The sequence below is a fragment of the Myotis daubentonii genome, chromosome 6, assembly GCF_963259705.1.
Source record: "Myotis daubentonii chromosome 6, mMyoDau2.1, whole genome shotgun sequence".
Taxonomy (NCBI): Eukaryota; Metazoa; Chordata; class Mammalia; order Chiroptera; family Vespertilionidae; genus Myotis; species Myotis daubentonii.
This window is the reverse complement of record NC_081845.1, coordinates 56,631,195-56,653,662: the sequence shown is the minus strand read 5'-3', so window position 1 is coordinate 56,653,662 and position 22,468 is coordinate 56,631,195. Positions and strand designations below refer to the sequence as shown.

The window sequence follows — 22,468 nt, the reverse complement described above, 5'->3', positions numbered from 1 at the left end:
CACCTTTAAGTACCCCAAATACTTCAACATGCATTTCCTTAAAGGGTATTTTCTTCAAAAAAACACAGTAACATTTTTACACCAAAAAAATTGACAATAATTTCATAACATCTAACATATAGCCAATATTCAAACTTCCTCAACTGGAGGATTTGTTTTTTAATTAAGATTCTACTAAATAATTATAGGTAGGAAAGGTGGTGGTGAAATAATTATGTCTTTTATTTTTAATCCTAACCCGAGGATGTTTTTTATTGATATTAGGGAGAGAGAGAACCACGAATAGCTGCCTCCCGTACCTACCCCGGCTGGGGATTGAAACCACACCTAGTTATCTGCTCTGACCAGAAATTTAACCTGAAACCTTTTTGGTGTATGGGACGATGCAACAACCAACTGACCTAACCCAGGGCAAGATATAATTGTTTGTTAAAATTAAAACCTACAAAATAGATGATTCTTCAACTTGAATTACCAACTGTTAACCTTCTGCTACATTTTCTTTTTTTTTTGGATACACCATTTGAAAGTAAGCTGCACATTCTATTTTAATGCTGTTTTTTTTTTCTTTATTGATTAAGTTATTACATATGTGTCCTTATCCCCCCAATGGCCCCCAACCTCCCTGGTGTCTGTGTCCACTGGTTAGGCTTATATGCATGCATAGAAGTCCTTTGGTTGATCTCTCTCCCTTACCCCCTCCATCCCCTACCTTCCTAATGCTATGTGTTTTTTCAACTTACTAACACCATAGAAGAAGGGCCACAGGGTAGATATTCATAGGTATCTGAGTAGATATACACAGTAAGACACTTTTGAGGAAATGTATACCCTGTCAGCATACCCTGTCATAATTTTAAAAAGACTAATTTAGATCTCTCTGTTCATTATTTTATCCCAGGTGCCTATCTATAGACCCAGAATCATTATCTGTTTAATGAATAAAAGGTAATGGGGCAAGAATGACCAGGACAATTACTTGTCAGTTGGGACTTGGGGTAAAGGGAGGTGTTTAACATTCAAGTTCAGGTACTAAGGTTACAATCACATTAGACACAGCCCTCACCCATCCATTAACACCTACTTAGAAGATCTACTTGAGAAATGTAGGGATGAAACTGTACCATAAAACACTTATTTAGAGTATAACTTTAGAATAGTTAAACATATGGCAATGGCATCCTCATAAACATAAAATCAAGCCAACACCACCATTTCTATCACCAACATACCGAAGTGAAGTTAAAATATTTCCAAATTAATGTTCTGTTAACAGCACTGAAAAAAAAAATCACATTGAAGTCTAAGAAAGTTTGTTAAAGTCACCTACCTCTTGAGTTGCTATTTTACGATTTAATTCAGCTACTTTGGAAGAGGAATTTTCTACTGCGTTTTGGCAAAGGAGTTTCTCTATTTCCCTCTGATGAGATGCTTTGAGAGATGTGATGTGTGCTGCAGTGTCTTCCTTGACCCTTTAGAGCAAATGAAAGAAAACCACACATAAAAGCAGCTCTTCAACCGTTAATTCAGAAGCTAGCACAACAGCAGTGTAAGAAGCAAAGGGAGAGAGGGCACCAGTATCCACTGCATTGTGCTAGGGGACTCACACATTACTTACTGCCTAGAACCACTCCACGAGCTCACAATTACTGACTGAGTTTAGGAGAGAAGAATGTATCTAGGACCCAGATCAGTAAGCTGCAGACCTGTGGTTCGAGCCAGCACATCTGAACCTTAGACTCCAGGGCAGGCCTTCCACTCTATCCCCAGCGTGGGGCTGCACTTTCTGAGGGAATTGAACGTTCTAAATGTTCTGTTTGGATTTAAAGCAGAGGGTCTGTCTTGTCTTTTCAGAAAGACTAAGATTTCTTGACCAGATTGTTATTTGGATAATCACAACTGTTCCCTTGAAAAACTCCAATGCTTTGCCTAGGCAACATTCTCCAGTTTCTGGCCTATGCGTATGACTCTGGGCGAGTTGCATGTTGCGAGAATAAAATTATTTTTACAGTAATTCTCAGGACACAGGATAACTGAACCTAATTAATTTGTACTGTTAAGTATGAGAGACTATTCATTTGTCTCTGTGACAAAATTTATGCATTCAGAGGCAGTTTAGTAAATGGTGAAGTTACAACTAAAGAGCTGATACATTACTTATAGCTAAGTATTTCCTCTCTTATTGGAAATATTATTTGAAAATGACAGGATTTTAATCAAAGCAGATATTTAGTAAATCACTGTTGATACCTATTAACATAACAATTCCAAAACTATAAACAAATATATATCAGTTGCTCATTTGATTATATGAAAATCTCTTAAATGGAAACTATGTGATTAGGGTCCTAAGAAAAGCATAAAAATCTGAAGCACCCATGGTATAGTGCTCATAATAAAAAACTGCCTGAATCTGGAACCAGGGAAGGTTATATCTCGATTCTCAGACCCAGAGCTGTCTGAGAAACAGATTAACAATACTCAAAAATTATAAATGTGTATAGAAAAATTTATAGAAAACAAACCCTGAATTTTAAATTATTTCTAGGAAAGAATGTGATTATTTACAAATAGCTTCATTGATACTATCACATTCGGGACTATAGAAAAAGTTTCAACGTGGAAGCAATATGGTTACCATGATGACTCAAGGAGAGGTCACCACCAATCAATCAATAAACCTCAACATGTTAGGTATTATCTGTGCTCATTCTGCTTCCTATGCTCATTTTGCCTGTATTCTACAAGGACCTAACTCTTCCTTAATTCAAGAACTCATTACACACTGTGATGCCTCTAACTCTGTGTTCCTTGAGTAGTCAAATGTATTGACATCCTAATCTTCCAAGTGTGTTACTGTATATTCAATATGTAAATTATATTTATAAACATTAAATTAGCCCTAACCGGTTTGGCTCAGTGGATAGAGCGTCGGCCTGAAGGGTCCCAGGTTCGATTCCAGTCAAGGGCATGTACCTTGGTTGCGGGCACAACCCCAGTTGGGGTGTGCAGGAGGCAGCTGATCGATGTTTCTCTCCCATCGATGTTTCTGATCCTCTATCCCTCCCCCTTCTTCTCTGTAAAAATCAATAAAAATATATTTTTAAAAAATTAAATTACATTTTTGTACACCTAAAGATTTAACTCTCACACTCAAAGCTATTGTGTTTACAGGTTGTAAAAGAAGTATAATCCTAAATCAGTTCTCAAGGAGCTACAAGATAGAGTTATGATTAGTGTTTCGTGGTCTATAAATTACATAAGAGCTCAAAGGCAGAGGCAGGCAATTTCCTGGGAAGGTCTAGGAAATATTTTGTGGAAGAGGCAGGACTTGAAACATAAACACGCATAAGGCAGTGAAGAAATTCAGCAAGTCAGGCTTAGAAAGTCTGATTTTTGAGGAGGGAGAATAAAGAGAAGTCATGAGTCAATTAAAATGAACAGAAAAAAAAGTTTTAGTCAGAGTGGCCAAATCATGGAGGTTAGGGAGGGAACCACTCAAGAAAGCAGCACAGTGGACAATGTCAAGGACAACGAGGATGGAGACAACCCCCCTGGGCTGGGAAAAGTCATTACTGAGAGACCAGGTTTGAAAGAATGATGAGGAGAGCCACATGGGGAAAAAAGAAGAAGCTACTTGTGGGAAATTGGTACAGAAAGACAGAGAAAGGGGATCAGAACTTGGTGTGATCAGGCAAAAAAATTGAGCATGTTGGAAACCTCAGAGGAAAGACAGCGATAGTACTTGGAGATTCTGAGGAGGAAAGATGAATGAATGTGACCACAAGATTAATTTGGAAGAGTTATTCTGGAAAAAAGGACCCTGTCCTCTTCGAATGTCACCCCTTTTTCCTAAAAGCTGTTTTTGAAAGGAATCTGCCTATGGCAATTACAAATAATGACATTCATTTGCCAGAAGGCCCACTAGCACCATCTGAATTCTTGCAGAAAAGACAAGACTGGTCAGCCCAGGACATGGTGTGGGTTCACATGGAGATTCAGGTTCATCAGAATCTGGTTCCAAAATGAAAGAGATCTATGCTTAGCAATGTAATACTACTTCTTAAAATTCAGTTCAGGGTATAACTAATTATCTAGAGGAAATACATCTTATAATTAAAAAACTTATCTTTTGTCTCCACATATTAACAAATTTACATTTTACCTTTTCATGGAATTCTCAAACTGGTTCATAGCTATGTCAGATTTCATCTTCAACTCATTCCTCTCCACAATTACTTTCTCCAGTTCATTTTTCAATCTGCAGTTTTCTTGCAAAACCTCTGAAATGTGGGAATCAGTGAAAGTATGTGGCTGGTAAAGCTTGCCATCCAGGGTTCCAGGGAAGGAGTTGGCACTTCCTTTACCTGCGTGAGAAACCTCCTTCTTTACCCTTTTTGCAGTCATTTCCTCCCTCCCCTTGGAGTGCTGACTGGATAGCATCATTCTTCTCTCCTTCTGAAGCTTCTCCACAGTTTTCGAAAGGTCTTGTATTTCTCTCCCCTTTGCCGCCAGCTCCTCATTGAGTCTTGCCAGTTTAGCTTTAGCATGAGCCTGTTCCACCTGGAATTCGATAGACTGGAAATCATTATCATCTCTATTTTTCTTGAGTTCTAACTCAGCATTCTGTTGTTTAAACGTGTCTATTTCAGCTTCAAGGTTTCTTACAGTGATTTCATGGGCTTCCTTAATGTCGTGAAGTTCTTTCTCCAGTGCTTTAACCCTGGAGGAGTTGTCATGTTGGTTCTGGGATGCTGCCTTCAATTTGTGAGCAAGCAGCTGCTCCTGTTCCTCTAGTCTCTGTTCATACTGAATCTGAAGAAAAGAATCCATGTAATGTCAAACCACTGCTAAATATTTCATTAGTTACTGAAGCCCTGTATCCTACCAGGACCTACCAATTCCTTTTTACAGGCACTCATTACACACTGTGATGCCTCCAACTCAGTGTTCCTTGAGCCAAATGTATCAAAGTCCTAATCTTTGAAGGGCATAACATTATATAGTCTCAATATATGTTACACAATTTCAGAATTAATGTTGCTTCATAAACATTAACTTACACGTTTTTGTATCCCCAGTGCTTATTTTAAACCTTACAATCAAAGCTATTATTGTATACCCTTCTCTATGCAAATTGACAAACTATATACTCTTTGAGGATAAACAGGAAAAGCGATTGGGGATACTGAAGTCTTTAAGGTATAGAACATTTTCAGCTTCCTAATAGCAATTTAGAAATCTCATATGGAGTTAAGTAAGTTAGGTTAAAATTTGTATCCTGGAGATTTTTATTATAAATGAAATAACCTCAATAGTTTACTCTGTGGAAAGAGACACTGATAGTGTTTGCTCATTCATTCAATGAATATTTATTTTGCTATCACTGCTTTCCAGGCACTTGGGCCAGATTCTAGGGATAGAGAAACTCAGTTCTTGACTTCAAAAAGTTCACAGCCTGGTGAGGAGAGTGTCATGGCAACAGTTCCGATGTCCTATGACCCCTGTAGTAATGGGCCTTTGAACATGCAAATTTCAGTGGAAATATTTTCAAGCATAGCAATTAAAATATTTTATACTGAATATATATCAGAGATGCTTTATTCTGCCTTTTCATGACTTAATTTACACTGACTCTAGTATCACTGAGAGGGGCTCATGTAAAGATTATCCTGTGCTTGATTATTTCACATTTGAAATAAGTTACTGAAGGGGGACAAAAAGATAGGATGAATCTAGGTTGCTTTTGCAGCTGACACTCAAGGTACAGGTTTTGTGAGAAAGGATGTTTAGAGCTATCTGTTAAGATGAGGCCTAAGAAGTGTCTGTCCCATGGTCCATCTGCGTCCCATCTTCACGGCACTTACCCTCATTTTCTGAAACTCTTGTTCCATGGTACGAAGGCTTCTCTTTGCTTCTTCATCTTTGCCCTCCAGATCGGCTTCTAGTTTTTTAATTCTTTTTTCCATAAATTCCACTGTGTTTCTATCTACTGTATCACCGGCTGCTGATGCAGCCAATATTAAAGCAGGTAAAGAATTAGGATATCTTCTCTTTAGAATTCCTTCCATTTCCTTAACCTAGTAAAACATTTTTGTATATATGTAAGTTTACAAATATATAATTAAGCAGTTTAATATAGATTACGCTATATCAGTTATGTCAGAGATACTTATATCGTATCTCACGACTGAACTGAATGCACAAAAGCACAAATTAATTTCAAATTTTACAACCTTAGATTGTCTGATTAAAAAATCTTACAGTATAATATCTAATTAATTACTGGTGGATTTATAGAAATCATCTTATATTCATTTGAAACAGATCTTGGGACTATTTTACTATTAATAATCAGTCTTTTTGAGGACAAAGCTCTTTTCCCGCCTTTTTTCTACAGATCTCCTCTAATGGTAGTTATGCTGGCTATTGACTGAAATATTACTTATATGCACATGAATGTGCAAACTTATTGCAATAAGCATGCCCCTTCCTGCAAGAATCTCCATCCTACCCTAACCCCCTCCAAATGAAGTATAACCTATTTTAAAATGACTTCAATTAGGAAGAAGGATTAGATGACAAAAATGTCCATTTAGCGTATAAAAACAACAACATCTTCCTGGAGAAGAGAATGGCACCAGGGCCCACAGAAATTAGAGTTTGATTTTATATATTCATATGTGTGTATTCCTTCTTTGTTAACGGTATTATGGTTAAGATATCTTTGGAAAACATATCCTAAACCAATATTCTTTTAACAGTTTCTAGTCTCTGAGTATGCAATCAAATAAATAAATAGCACCTAAGAGACAGTCTGTGCAGCTAGAGCACATTTGCTGTTAAGACTGTGCCTGTAGCTTTATGACCTGCGTCAACTCCTCAAAATCTCTGCTGCTTCATTGGCAAAATGGGGATGATAATACCAGTTTCATGGCATTGATACAATTAAGTGAGGAACAAATGACGTTTATTTTGGTAAAGGGCTTAGCAGCGTGCCCACCATCTAGGGAGGCTTGATATTACTGTCTTTTATTTTGAGCTGGTCTCAGAAACTACCTCCCTTAAGGTAAGATGGGTTGCTGGTGTTCAGCATCCTGTTTATAAATTGAACATCGTTCATGTTAGGTATTGAAGGGTCACATCATTTGCAAAGTTAACAGCAGATATTTCCATTCATAAAAACTGCTTGCACAGTCACAGATGTACCATAAACTGGGATGTATTCAGATATAAATATTGATAACTTATTTGTCTACAAAATTGTTAAAGCTTTCCTTCCTCTGGTATTTAAAACCTAGTTATTTCCATTAGATGTAAGCATATAAGGGTATATACATATACACCAAATGTATTAAAAAGAAAAGATCTAACTCTTAACATATTTAACAATGCATTCCTTTAAAATTTTAAGAAATATTTTCAATCTGATTTTGATATCTTGAAATGTATATTTTTACCTTCTTTAATTTTGCTTTTTAATATTATTCTTTAATCACTGATACTAGTGTGGCTGCCATACAAAGTAAAAAAAATTTTAAAAATTCTCACTGGAATATCTATTAAATAAAAGTATGAACAAATGCATATAATTTGATTTTCACTATAATATGCATTTAATTAGCTCCATTTTTACTTATGTGCTATTTAGAAAAGGAGATATATTATTCTGTAATTAAGCTATTTCAGAATATATGGCTCCAAAATGAGCCTGAATATACATAATATACCTTGATTATAAAATAAGTATTAAGGTTTAACATCAAGATAGAAATGTTCATGGGAATAGTTAATAATATCTAAAATGTACATGCAGCCAACTATACAAAATACTACTGATAATATTTTAGAAAGATATAATCGAAGATGACACTAATACATTTTTAATGGAAGTGTTAATAAAAGAGGAAGGTTATGAGGGGGGAATGGACATATGTAATACTTTCAACAACAAAGATTTTTAAAAAAGAGGGAGGTTCCTTTTGTAAAGCATATTTCTGGTCATTGTCACCATTTCACATCTTAATTTTGCTATTAAGCATGCTTAATATTTTTCTCACACATTCAGTTCTATATTATTTCTTTTAAAATAAATGTATCTATTAGAGAGGTATTTTCTTTGGTTTTGTTTCTCTCACAAATCTGGATGGCTAATCTAAATCTAAGCACTGAAAAAGAGCCCAGCAATCCTGGTTACTTCAGAATATTTCTAGCTCTTCAGATCACCTTGTGGTTCCTTTCCGGGAACTGAATCACACTCCAAGTCATACCTTTTAATATAAGAACAGAGCCTATAAAAGTAACAGAGGTAACTTTTTGCTTCGTTTTCCTTCTTCTCATAAAACTGAAATAATATTCAGCTTAGTGATGACCTCACAGTTTGGGGTTTGTGATGGAATAATAGCCATACACTTAAGTGTCATTACTTGACTGAAAACTCATGCTCTCCATCAACAGGGCTGGAATACCTTATTTTAATATTTAGTTATGAATAGAAAAAACTAATTATAGAAAGTTTAAAAACAGAAGGAAAACATTAACTAATAAATATTCCACCCCACAAAACTACTTCAATGAAAAAAAAAATCTTTATCATAATAAAAATCACTATATGATTTTTGACAAAGGTCCCCCAGTTACACTAACTAGGAAATGATTATTTTTAAGCCTAAATAATGAGTAAGAGCTCAAAATTATCGCCAGCTCTTTGGGTGCTGAATGTTCTGTTCCCAGGGAGTCTGGTAATGCTTCCTAGCATTGCCAACATGTTCCCAGCTCTACACCAAGTTTCTAAATTCTGCTTCCTCTTCCTTCATGTCTAATAGAGCTGATGTAAAATAACCTGTCCTCAATATGTCTACCAGCCAATGAGGCACACAAGTTTAACTCTTTACGCATAAACTATAGATTATATAAAATGATATTGTTTACTACTTTTATTAATATTATTTTAAATACGTATGTCAAGTAGGGGCAGTTTTATATTACCACATCTTATAGAAACTGAAACAAGAAAAAACACAATAGACTCTACGTATACCTTAATGAAAATTTACCCTGAACACATACTTGTCGCTCTAGGTCCTGAATTTTTTTGGCATCAGCTGCTTTATCTTTTAAATGTGTCTTCCTCTGAAGAGATGGATTTCCAAATTCAGCTTTCAGTTTCTCAGCCTATCAATAAGTAAAAACGTGTAAAGAAGCATATTTAAAACACACCCGGGAAACACAAGGAGGAAAGCACAATGGAGTTTATTCATTCATTTATTAATTTACAGACATGGCACTGTGCTGGCAAGGTGGGGGTGCACAAGCCAAACCAGGTCCCTGCTTTCTTGGTGCTTATGCTCTAGTGGAAGGAGAGAGTTGATAAGCTAATAAATTAATAACAAAATAACCTCAGAGAGTGCCTTGAAGAAAAAAAAAAAGAGTGAAGGAATGGGAAGAAAGGGTCAGAGAGGACAAGATTGGCAGCTACATTAGATAAGGTGGTCAGGAAAGGTCTTTCTGGGGAGTAGAAATTTGAGCTGCGACCTGAACAAGGAGAGCCAAAGGAAAACCAAGGACAGAGTAATCTAGGTGAAGGCAACAAGTGGTATGAGCTTGGCATGTTCAAGAATCAGTGAGTGCTGTGGTGTGGCTGAGGGAGAATGGTTTGTGGAAGTGTGGTTTGGATGAGGCTGAAGAGCAGGCAGAGTGCAGACCACGTGGGAACTTGACAGGTCATGATAAGGAGCTTGGATCTATTTGCAGAATAATCTAAACTAGACTACACATCTAAAAGCAAACCCAAACCAGCTATTTTAGTTCAAGAATTTAGAGTATTAATGACATAAGGCTAAGAAAAACTGTTGAATGCAATAGGGTGGACCCACAGAAATACACTCTAAATGATCTATTACCTCAAGTTTGAGCCTCTCAATTTCTTCATTTGCTTCTTTAAGTCGAACTGCATCTTTATCCAGAAGTTCCTGATTTTCTGCATACCACTGTATTCTTTTTTGCAAACGACTAATTTCTTGTTTATGTGTTTCTTCTAAAATTTTTATTTCATATAATTTTTCACCTATCGGATAAAATAACTCAATAACAACTGATTTTTCAAAATATGAAAATTAAAGATTTTAAATGAAAAACAATGCCTAACTAATAAAAGCATTATGAAAAAATAAGAGGCAAAAACCACTGATGAGATGCAAGGTAGTGTCTAATTTAACTTATTAATAAAGGGAGATGAAAACTGTGTTCTTAATCTTAAATCCGCAAACTTAGCGAAGTTAGCTATGTAGACATTTTCGATACATCAATTATCTTCCCACTGACTTTCATTATAAAAGTAAACTTGTGCCCTAACCGGTTTGGCTCAGTGGATAGAGTGTCGGCCTGGGGACTGAAGGGTCCCAGGTTCGATTCCAGCCAAGGGCATGTACCTTGGTTGCGGGCACATCCCCAGTAGGGAGTTAGGGAGTGTGCAGGAAGCAGCTGAATCGATGTTTCTCTCTCATTGATGTTATTAACTTTCTATCCCTCTCCTTCTCCCTTCCTCTCTGTAAACAATCAATAAAATATATTTTTTAAAAAGTAAACCTGTTTCCATGGAAAAATAAATATTGGATTCAAGATATAATAAAAATAGAGCATTCCTACAATTATTTAAAAAGTAACAATAGCAAACATTAGTAGATGCTTACCATGCATGATTTTAACACAACTTATATGATGGCTTTCATTCTTATTCTCTTCTTACAGATGAGGAAAATAAGTATAATTTCCTTACAAACAGGTAAGTGACTTTTATTGTACATATCTTGTACTGAGATAATAATATTGCAGAGGAAATACCTTTACTTTGGCAAACAAGAACTTCTGATCTACCTTTCTGGCCCTATGTTCTGCCATCCAACCCACAGTGCACTCAGCATCATGCTCATGAAACACTAGAACAGCAGCCTGTTCTTCACTTCTGAATCTTACCCTCTGCCAGGACCCAGCTCAAATGCCACACCTCCCTGAAACTCTTGCTTAGCACCCTGACTCATATTTATTTGTAATTGTTTCATATTAAACTTTTTTATTCTTCTCTTACTTTCTCTTCTTTTCCCTGGTAGAAAATGCCATATTTATCCTTGTGTTTTCTACAAACACAGTGCAGTGTTATTTGTTCTTTGGCAAATACCTGAGAGCCTACATTTTAGACCCGGGGATAAAAAGGCAGACCAGACCCTCTGAAAGGTCACAATCTAGCTGGGATGACAGATGTAAACAACTAATGCTGAAAATTAAAAATTAGACCTTGATTTTCTTTGATCTTATCATTATCCCTGATAAAGCCAATCAAATACACATACCTATTACTAATTTAAAAAAAGTTTCTAACATTACACGTATTTCAAGGAATAGCATTTGATTATACTGTCCATATGCTATTACTTAAATTCCCGATTAAACAGCTATGAGTATAAAGGTGAACTGTTTTAGCTCAGTGTGTTACCTGTGACATAAGCAACCTGATCTCTGGCATGGTCTCTGTCTTTCTTCATTTTTTCCAAGTCTACTTCAAGAGCTTGTTTGTCTTGTTTCAGTCTTTTGATGTCTTCCAATAAACTGTTTTTTTCTTTCTTGATATTCATAGAAATACCAAAGCAAATTTTTTTAAACCAACATAAATTGTAGCATAGTCTCTTTCACATAATCTATTACAAATCCTAATTATCTTTCCTAAATTTTAGCTCTGATTTTATCACACACACACCCCAAATTATTAATAGCTCCCCACAGCCTACTAGAATCAGCTCTAATAATCTAACTCAATACAACCTGAAAGACCTTCTCATCTACTGTTCTAACTTCTGGATACTGCAATAACCTGCCTCTTCCACTCTCAGCATCCATAGTCTATTCTCCTCACAGTAGCCAGAGGATTGCTTTAGAGAGTCCGTTAATATCACTCCTTTGTTTGAAACTCTCTGGCTGCCATCCTCCAAGGACCCAAAGTCCTTACCATGACCTTCAATGTCACATACAGCAGCCTTGCTCACATTTCTGACTGCACCTACTACAATCTGCCCCCTCCCACTCCACTCCCCCGAGACCTCCTAGTTCTTTGAACACGCCCAGCACACTCCTACTCCAATGTGTTTGCACTTACTATTTCCTGTGCCCCCAGATAGCAGGTGGCTTGCTCCTTCACTTTTCAGGAATTCTGTTCAAATGAAGCCCCAGGAAGACCTTCCCTGATCACTCTCTAAAATAGCAACCCCTATTCTGGCTCCCAGGTATAATGCTTTATTTTCTTCTAACAACACTCATCACCACCTGATATATGGTTGGCACATCAAAAAAAACGTGGAGTGAATTCTCAATATGCCCTACGTTCCACACTCCTCTCAATGGCCCCGATCCTGCTGCTTGACAAAATCATACCTCTCCTTCAAAGCTTAGTTCAGATGGGGCTATTCCTGATTATTCCCTCCCTTGCGCACCCGCAAACTTTCACTCTACCTCTAGTAGAGCATTTGTTACTTTCTGTTTGTGTACATGCCCTTTCTCTTTATTAGGCTGAAAGCTCTCTGAGGATCCAGACTGATTTATTACTACCTGTTTACATTATGGGGCTAAGCACATGGCAGATAATAAATGTACACTAAATTGAATTCTTGGGCTCATGGCAGTAAACTTGATATAGTTAAGTTCCAAAATAAAAATTCTTACAAATTATATTTCCTTACAATTTAAAATCTAGTCTTATATATGATCTTGGTTTCTATCTGCATCACAGACTTAAACTGAATCATTTCACTGTTTCATCTTCTGCAGATGTCTTTTCAGGAGAGCAATGAGTTTTTGAATGCTCAAGTATCTTTCTACAAATACCCTTTGTTTTGTTTAATTAATTCAGCCAACTTAGAAATGTTCTCTCGTAGTGTCTACTTCATAGCATTATAGAATTTTAGAATTCAAAGGAACTTTAAACATCTTGAGTTCAAACATGCAATCACTGCTTAAATGGATGTCCATTTTATGCTTGTATCTGTCCAGGGACTGAGACTTCCCACCAGTAAGAAGGCCAGTATGCCCACGTCAATCCAAGTACTTCCCCTCCCTTGTACTGGGAGACATCCAGATAGGGCCTCTGCCTGCCTCTCTGGTCTTACCTTCCATCACTCTCGTCCTGACTCACCCACTTCTGCCTCAGAGGCCTCTGCTTCTGGAAGGTAAGCCATTTTTTACTTAGGGCTTGTGCTTTCCCCATGGCTAGAAGGATTGATCTTTGCAGTTAGCTGCTGCTTCTCTTTAGCTCTCAACTCAGACATCCCTTTCTCAGAGAGTGCCTCCTCAACCACCCAATTGGATACTGCCTTCCCCCACCCCACCCACCATTATTCTCTACACTAGAGGCCTGGTGCACGGATTCGTGCACATTGAAAGGAAATTAATTAGAAGGGCTGGCAGGGTGGGATTGGGCAAGATGGGCTGGACATGCCCTCAAGCCAACCTCCCTTGGTCCCTCCCCAGCCAGCTGCACCCGGGGCAGCACCAGGGCTCGAAAGGCGACTGTGGAGTGAGCGGGGTCCCTTTGGCAGGGGAGGTCCCTCGGCTCAAAACCGACAGTCCAACATCCCCCCAAGGGGTCCCGGAGTACGAGAGGGCACTCTGCAAAGTTGCTGTTGCTCGGCAGCTTCTGCATTAAGCGTCTGCCCCCCGGTGGTCGGTATGCGGCATATCTACCAGTTGGATGGTTGGATGGTCACTTAGGCTTTTACATATATAGATTTACTTTCTTCAAAGAATTGACCACTATGTGCAGTATTTCATTGGTTTACTTACTATCTGTCTTTCCCACTAGAATATATGTTCCTAATGAGCAAGGTCCATGCCTACCCTGTTTTATCTACTGTTTGTCCAAGGCCAGTGTGAGTGCCTGGCACCTGGCAGGTGCTTGATAAAGACTGATGGAATGAATGACCTGTGGTCAGCCTCATTCTCCTCCCCACCCTGGTTACTAAAAGGAAAGGGCTCAAGACCTTTGTTATTAGTATGTATCCATCCATAGTTTATAAAGAACCAACTCACATATTAAGACTAAACCAATTAGTATTTTTAAGATACAAATTAGACTGTACACAAGTATACTTGATGTGAATATCATTATATTACAGATTTATCCCAGTAGGAATAATGTTTGCTCTAAAACTATTTAAACATAGAATACCAAAGGGAATAAAAATAAAGGTATTTACATCCCACCTTTTGGTATTTGTACAAATAAACAAATCCCCAAAGAATTTTTACCTTAAACTAACACTTTTCTTTTTCTTAAAATTTCTTTTAAGGTTTTCTCTGCCTTTGGTAGTTTCACCATAATGGGCCTAGATATAGATTTTTAACTTATTTATCCTAAGTAGGACTCACTGTGCTTCCTGAATTTGAGAATTCATCTCTTATAATTTCTAGAAAATGTTCAGCCATTACCTTTTAAAAATACTAAATACTCTAACATCTCATATTTCTGATAATCTCCATTTCTCTATTTTTCTGTGTCTCATTCTAAGTTCTTTAGATATATCGTCTAGTTTACTATTTTTTCCACAGTTGTATACGATTATTTAACTTCTCACTTATATTTTAGTTTTCAGGAATATGTTTTATTTCAAAAGTTGTTTATTTTACTCTGAATTTGCCTAGTCTGTTTCCTTCTTTTGCTCATAGTTTATTTATTTAGTATATTTAATAATTTTAAGGCTATTTATTTTATAGTCTATTCAGTAATTCTATTGGGGTGCTAATCCTACTGTTTATTAAATCGTCCCATGCCTGCTCATTGTGGATTGCTTCTTTGGGTTTTGTAATTTTGCAGGGTGAGCATATTGTCAGCGGGATTTTATCTGTAGGAATGCTGTGTGAGCTCACTAAGGCTGTATACCTCTAAGAGTTGTTTTGCGTTGTTTCTTCTAACACATTAGGGATCATCACTGATTCTGGACCACAGTTTATTTTTCTGCTGTTTGAGCACGACTATCCCCTGCAGGTAATGTCAATTCATAAACTAAAACACAAATGAAGGCAGAAGAAATGATATTTACACTGAAGAACCAGGAAAGCACAGGCATCAAGCAGATGAGACTTTTCCGCCTTCTCTATCTAGAGATCAAGTGAAGACAGAAAAGCTTACTCGACATCTCAGCCACCTTATGAAGGTGGGTGGATTTTCTCCTAGTGCACTGTTTCACTGAAGGATGTAGCCGCCTGATGTCCTGGTATCTTGTCTCTATCCAATAGTTATTCTGTACATACACGCATCTGAAGAAAGCTCTCTGATGGATTCGTATTTGCAGTTGCATTTTATATACTACAAAAACCTGTTAAACATCAATTATTAAACTACTAGAGGCCTGATGCATGAAACTCGTGCAAGAGTAGGCCTTCTTTCCCCTGGCTGCCAGCACTGGCTTCCCTCACAGCCCCGGCTTCGTCTGGAAGGTCATCTGGTCTAATTAGCATATGATGCTTTTATTATTATTATAGATGGTATATGTTTAAATTTCTATATAACCATAACCTCAATTTATATAATAAATTTCTGATTAAAATGTGATATGTAATTGGAATTTTTCTAGTTTTCATAATCCTTCAAATAGAGTGGAAGGGCTTTTTAGTTTAGTGCTATGGTTCTCATGGGGAGAATTAACTGCCCTCCCACAGGGAGTGTTTGAAAACATGGCAGTGGTTTTTATTCTTACAATGATTGGTGGGTGCACTGCAGACAGAGCTTATAAAAATTATGTAATACAGGACATTGTTCTACTTAAAACAGAATTAACCTGCCCCAAGTGTCTCCTATTGATAAATACTGCTCCATAAAATACTAGGCCATTTTCTTTATAATACTACAATACAATTAATAAAAATAAAGAAAAAAATAGGGAGTAACTATTCCATTTTACCTTTGTGGTATGTATGTCAGACACAAACCTTTATAGATATAGTCTCTGCCCCCTATAAGTGCGTAGTCCACTTAAAAAGCCAACTATGTTTTTAAGGTAAACAATCATTTTCAAATTATTTTCCTATTTAAGCTGTACATTTTCCATGAGGAATCTGTTTGAAATAATGTATGCATACACTAAATAAGTTTAAGCCTCTAACATGGATCCACATAATAAATGCCTGAAGAGAGGCTGTTATAAAGAGGATGCCATCTATAAAGCCAGAATTACATTGTTTCCTCTACATTAAGGTTACATGTATGCGCTAAATGCTAATCTTTGACATTTTTTAATTTTTAAGTGGTATGAAATTTATAAAAGGATCTTATTCATAAATTACAAAGATTTTTATACATATGCTAATTTTTAAAATAATAATCTTTACTATTGTTAATAGTCAAAATCCTTATTCCACTTACCTGTGCCACGCGTAGTTCTGTTAACAGATCTGTAAAATTCTGGTTTCTGGTGGGCTCTGAATCTTCAACTACCTGAGACAGGAAACGATTTCTTTGCATCTGTTCTCTGATTTATTTTGAAAGTAAAAATGTTTTTTTACAAGGCATTCTTTTCAATGCAAAATTTTCAATTTTTAAAAATTAAAAACTCTATGTGAGTCACTGAAACTAACTAAAAATAGAACTATAAAATTCTTTCCTCTCAATTCCCAGAGAAGAAGAAATCAATGTCACAGAAAGATGTGCTGCATATTTCCTGTGGTGCTGTGTGCTCCCTGTCACATCATTCTAGACTCCTTTCTGAGAAACACAAATTGCCAATCATACACATGGCAACTAACAAACCCAAACAGTCTACTATTTTTACCTTAGGCTCAATTTTTCTGTCTGCTTTTTCCCCCCAGAGACATTATATAAGAAGTTTAAGAATCCATATATGATGATCTAACCCTAATGTACAAAATAAACCGTTTATTTCATTATGAAAGTTCATTTAGAGTTTCAGTTTTGGACCCTGGAATAGCTCTCTTTTAATAGCCAGGTAGTATATGATCTAATATTTTTAAATACTTTATTGAAATATCTGTGAGGAAAGCAGATGTAAAGCTTTCATGCATCAGAACTGTGCAGATTATTACCCTTGGGATGGGGTCGCACTTACCTGTGAAAAGGAGAGTTGTTGTTTTTCTAATTTACAAAAAAGTGGCCTTGCTTGCCAACCTCTATACCTTCTAGCTTTGTCTGTCTATTAGAAGGTGCACTTTTTCTATTTCCCATGAAAGATCAGTATAAGCCAGTGGTCAGCAAACTTTGGCCCCTTCAGTGTGGCTCTTCCACAAAATACAACATGCGGGCACGCACGCACAGTGTGATTGAAACTTCGTGGCCACACTCAAGGGGCCAAAGAGCTGCGTGTGGCTCGTGAGCTGCAGTTTGCCGACCACTGGTATGAGCTAACAGCAGCCCTGCCTCTTATACCCTAGATCAGCGGTTCTCAACCTGTGGGTTGCAACCCCTTTGGGGGTCGAATGACCCTTTCACAGGGGTCGCCTAAATACATCCTGCGTATCAGATATTTACAATTTATAACAGTAGCAAAATTACTTATGAAGTAGCAACGAAAATAATTTTGTGGTTGGGGGTCACCACAACATGAGGAATCGTATTAAAGGGTTGAGGCATTAGGAAGGTTGAGAACCACTGCCCTAGATCAAGCATGTCAAACTCACGGGCCGCATGCCTCGTTTATTTGGCCTGTGTTAGCCTTTAAGTTTGACGTGCTTGTCCTAGGCCAGTGGTTGGCAAACTGGCCCCTTGAGTGTGGTTCTTCCACAAAATACCACGTGCGGGTGCGCACGTACAGTGCGGTTGAAACTTCGTGGTCCATGCCACGGGGCCAAAGAGCCGCATGTGGCTCGTGAGCTGCGGTTTGCCAACCACTGCCCTAGGTTATCTCACAGCAACTAAAAAAGAGCAGGAAGTATGAATAAATACAGCATTCATGACATTCACAGCCACAGAAGCTTCTTCTGAGCAGTCCTAAGAGTTAGGTGTTTATGTGAAATGATGCACAACTGGTAGTCATCTCCTAAAAGCAGAAGTGTCCTAGCATGCCCATGTTTATGGATTCAGCTTTTTCACTTAGTATGTGAAAGCTGGATGTAATAACATCCCAAAGACCTGAAATATCTTCCTAAGTAGGTGCTCATGCTCCATCTGCTCACTATGGTTAGTATTGGTCGATAACTCAAGGTTCTCCTTCTCTGGAGAAATGCCTCAGGTAAACAGCAACTCCTCCCCTTGGTCCAGAGCAGTGGTCGCCAACCAGTGGTCCATGAGGTCTGAAAGGTTGGCGACCGCTGGTCCAGAGGATATCCCTCAACCACTTCCTGGGCTCCTCATGGCCAGTGACAGACTTGCTTGGGATACAAAAGGCTGCCCTCTCTTGCTTCAAATGGGGACCAACTATGTGGTGCAACCTGTTCTCCCAAGCTTCCTGGCGAGAGCAGAATGAAGGCACTCTCAGCTGAGAACACACTCTTACTTACCTTCCCTCCCCCTGCCCATCCCTCATCTTGCTTCTCTTGCTCCTTTTCTCCTGAGTTATCCCTAGGAATCACCTCCACAAAGACCTCCATCTGAGACTCTACTTGTATGGAACCGGATCTAGGACAGTAAGTGGTACTGTAAGATTTTTGTTTTGCGTTATTATGAAAGGCGCTATCACTACTATCATTACATAAGCACCTCAGGCTTCATGATCGATCGAGAGGACTATTATATGTTCAGTTTTCTGAAGGTGATCCCAAACTCAAATATAAATATGCTGAATACTTATAGTATGTATTTCTCATCTAATACCAAAAGAAAAATCTGTTAAATATTCAAAATATCTAAGTTATGAAACTGTAAATCAGTGTATAAAAGTTTTTCATTTCTAAGTATAACTAAATGTATTTTTAATATAACAATAAAGTGCTTAGAAGTAGTATAAGTATTTTATTTTAAGAACTTAAAAGGGACTTACTTTAAGGAAGCTAACTCACTGAATAAACTCTGGTTTTCCTTGAACATTCGTTCCTCATTTTTCTTGTTTTGTTCTTGGAGATCTTTCACTTGATTATACAATCTTTCATTTTCCTTTTTATAAATAGAAAATGACATTTTAGTTGAAAGTAGTACTTACATAAGTACATATGCTCATAACAGATACACTTTAACCATTTTTAAGGTTTTAAAAAATTTCTTCAGTTTTTGAGTAAGCAAAATCTTTTAAAAATTCTTTATTATCATAGAAGGATAATCTATCTGAAAACAGTTCTTTCCAAAATGCTTATTTTTTTAAAAAAAAGTTGCAGTGATTCCCAAAGCCAAAGCGCCTAAGATCAGAATGAGATACTGCATTTCACAAGAGTAAATGGGTGAGTGACTGCAGGAATAATCGCATTCCAACTCTGTGCTCCAGAGGAAAGTACATAAATATATAGGAACATAAATTTTGTGTTATCATTGTGGGAGGGGATGGTTGGCAAACTTTTAGGTCTGTGAAATCCTCCTAAAAACCCATGCTCTGTACAGCAAGATCAGAATGGCAGGCCAAGCGTTCAGAAACGTCTTATTCAAGGGCAATATGTCCTACAAAATCAGCTGGTGTGGCTAAGTGGTTGAACATTAACCTATGAACCAGGAGGTCATGGTCCGATCGATTCCTGTCAGGGTACATGCCTGGGTTGCAGGCTCAATCCCCAGTGGGAGGCATGCAGGAGGCAGCCGATCAATGATTCTCTCTCATCAGTGATGTTTCTATTCCTCTCTCCCTCTCCTTTCCTCTCTTTGAATTAATAAAAATATATTAAAAATCAAACCTATTTCATTTATAGTAACTGTTGTACTCTCCGATGTGGTAATGCTTTTTTGGGGATGTCCCTGGATGATAATGCTTGTTATTGGTAGGCTCAATGTTTAAGTTATGGTTGTCAAAAGAGAAAATGGTAGTAAGATAGAAGGAGAAGGGGAGGGAAGAGACTAAGATGAAATCTCATGCTGGAGATTACTAAACCTATCCTGGTTGACTGTCAGGTCAACATCACCAAGATTCCATCACATATCATGGATATTTGCCTTCTGTAGGACACATTTTCTCTCATTTAATTCAAAATTTTTTCACTCTCAACTGATTCACATTTTTCAATTGAATAAACTATTCAATATTACCTACTGAAAAGCTTTATAGAAAATAGGAAAGTTTTTAAGGAACATGACTATTAAAAATAATGACAGGCAACATTCATTGATTGGTTAGTCTGTGCCAGGCACTAAGAGGTTAGTTTGTGCTGTTTTAATTTTATAGTGCCTTATGAGACAGGTACTATTATCATCATCCCCATTTCATGGATGAGAAAATTGGGTTAGAGAAGTAAAGTCATTTGTCCAAGACTGCACAGCAGATGGTAGAGCTAAGTCTAAAACCAGGTTCTTGGAATTTAGAACCTGTGCTCTTAACCACTCTAATTCTGTCCATGAGAAATGGGCAGACTATTCAAATTATCACTACCTCATTTTTGCCAGAATTCCCATTACCTGTTAAATGAGCACACACACATTTTAATATTCCTTGTTTTTATAATCAGAGGATCACAAGAACAACCTCACTATGTGCTGAAGAACCACCATACCTGTTGGTATCCTTGAAGAAGTGTCTCTTGTTCTTGTATTTCTTTTTGGATTTGCTTCAATTTTTCTTCAGTGACAGGATCAGTTGTTTCTCCAACATGTAACCACCTTTGTTTTTTGTTTGTTTCTCCAAAGCTGTTTAACTTGAGAAAATGCGGAAATTGTTTTATTTGGGGAAAGAAATGATGAAGTGAGAAGTGAGGAGTAACAGTTTTATAACCACGGTGGAATAAACACAACACCAACTACAGTTAAACCGTTAGTATCGTTTTGTGCTGATGGTTCTGAAATGGAAGTAACTCAGAAATGCTACAGAGTGCCATTCTCTTCATTCTGACCTTCTAGAGCAGTTCCTTCTGAACTGACTTCTTTGAAGGTCACAGTGAACTAAGGCAGCGGTCGCCAACCGGTGGTCTGTGAGGTCTGAAAGGTTGGCAACCGCTGAACTAAGGGATTTAGTTTAAAAAGGACTGCTAAAAGAAGAAAAATATCAGAATGAGCTGGTATATATATTTTGATTCCCCCCCAATGGAGTTGGAATTAGACTCTTGTGTAAATCGGCACTCTCAGGAACTATGCTCATGTTTTATACAGCAAATACATCAAGCAAACAGCCCGAGGGAACAAAAGGTACCAATGCATTTAGCAGAGAGTACAAGTTCTTTTTTAATCAATAAAAAAGAATAGAACAATGTGTCTAGTACCTTGGTTTGAAGAATATAATTGTCCTGACTCAATTTGAAGAGTTCCTTTTCCTGTTGCCTTTTTAGTTCTTCCATCTTATTTTCTAACTCTCTCTCTTTTTCTGTGAATGTGACTTTAATTTGCTCAATTACGGCTTGTGCACCCCTCCATTTTTCCTCTGCTTCCTGAACTCTTTTAAACAAAATTAATTCTGTATCCATGTTCCCATCACGGTATCCTGAAGAATCCTTTTAAATAAAAGCATTACTTTGTTATAGATTTACATATAAGATTCAAAGACAGGTGATTTGAAAAAAAAACAAAAACCCACAAAGAATAAAATGACAAGGTTAATAATGTTCTGCTAAATAAGAAAAGCAATACCTGTTCAATAAGTGAACACTTGAAGCAAAAGAAGTTTCATATATTTAATTACTTATAATTTGGTTTTAATATGATTTTAGAACGTAAAGACACAATGAATATTGTTTTGAAATTTAATACCTACATTTTGAAAATGAATACAGGAACCAGTTTCTGTAGCGTCTTCAGACTTCTTAGGAGTAGCCAGGCAACTTTCAGTTTTGGGAGCTGGTTTACCCAATGCAGCAGGCTTGAGTTTTGTTTCAGATAAGATTTCTAAATATTGAAGACAGTAGATAAAAACACCACAAATGCAAACAATGTTGAATGTGTAATCCAAAAACAATGGATTATGAAAATTCAGTCAAATTGAACAATTACATAACAATAAGATAAATGAGGATCTTAAAAAGGCTGATGTATAAAACACTAAACTCAGAACTGTTGTCCATAATCAACATTCTACTCAATTTGACACAGAAGGTTAATGGACCTAGGATTCATGTCACATGACAAATGGAGCTAAATAAATGTGAGAATGTGGATTGGGATAATACAAGTTTTGCTACTTTTGAATAATTTTTTTTTTTTTAAAGTTCACAGCACTAAGTAAGAATATCTAAACAATTAAGCAAAGAGCGGCTAATAACTTTATGAAACACTTTAGTTGAAATTAAGTGTGCTTTCAAAACATACTTTTTATAAGTAGTGTGTATCAACATATTATAGTATCAGTGAAATAATATAAATTGCATGGAAACTTTATAACAGCTAGTCAGAACTGATTTTAAAAGATACAATACT

The 22,468-nt window shown here is 37.0% G+C and overlaps 1 protein-coding gene across 4 annotated transcripts in view; it reads right to left on the bottom strand.

Annotated features, from left to right (window-relative positions):
* CEP162 (centrosomal protein 162) overlaps positions 1-22,468 on the bottom strand; it is a 76,922-nt gene that overhangs the window by 15,371 nt on the left and 39,083 nt on the right. For all 4 annotated transcript variants that reach the window (XM_059701039.1, XM_059701040.1, XM_059701041.1 and 1 more), the window contains 11 exons: positions 21,810-21,940; positions 21,322-21,549; positions 20,620-20,760; positions 18,972-19,084; positions 16,406-16,511; positions 11,492-11,618; positions 9,903-10,066; positions 9,070-9,174; positions 5,868-6,080; positions 4,166-4,815; positions 1,331-1,472 (listed from right to left, as the gene is read on the bottom strand). In XM_059701039.1, the coding sequence (XP_059557022.1) occupies positions 1,331-1,472; positions 4,166-4,815; positions 5,868-6,080; positions 9,070-9,174; positions 9,903-10,066; positions 11,492-11,618; positions 16,406-16,511; positions 18,972-19,084; positions 20,620-20,760; positions 21,322-21,549; positions 21,810-21,940 (2,120 nt within the window). The remainder of the gene's footprint in view (positions 1-1,330; positions 1,473-4,165; positions 4,816-5,867; positions 6,081-9,069; positions 9,175-9,902; positions 10,067-11,491; positions 11,619-16,405; positions 16,512-18,971; positions 19,085-20,619; positions 20,761-21,321; positions 21,550-21,809; positions 21,941-22,468) is intronic.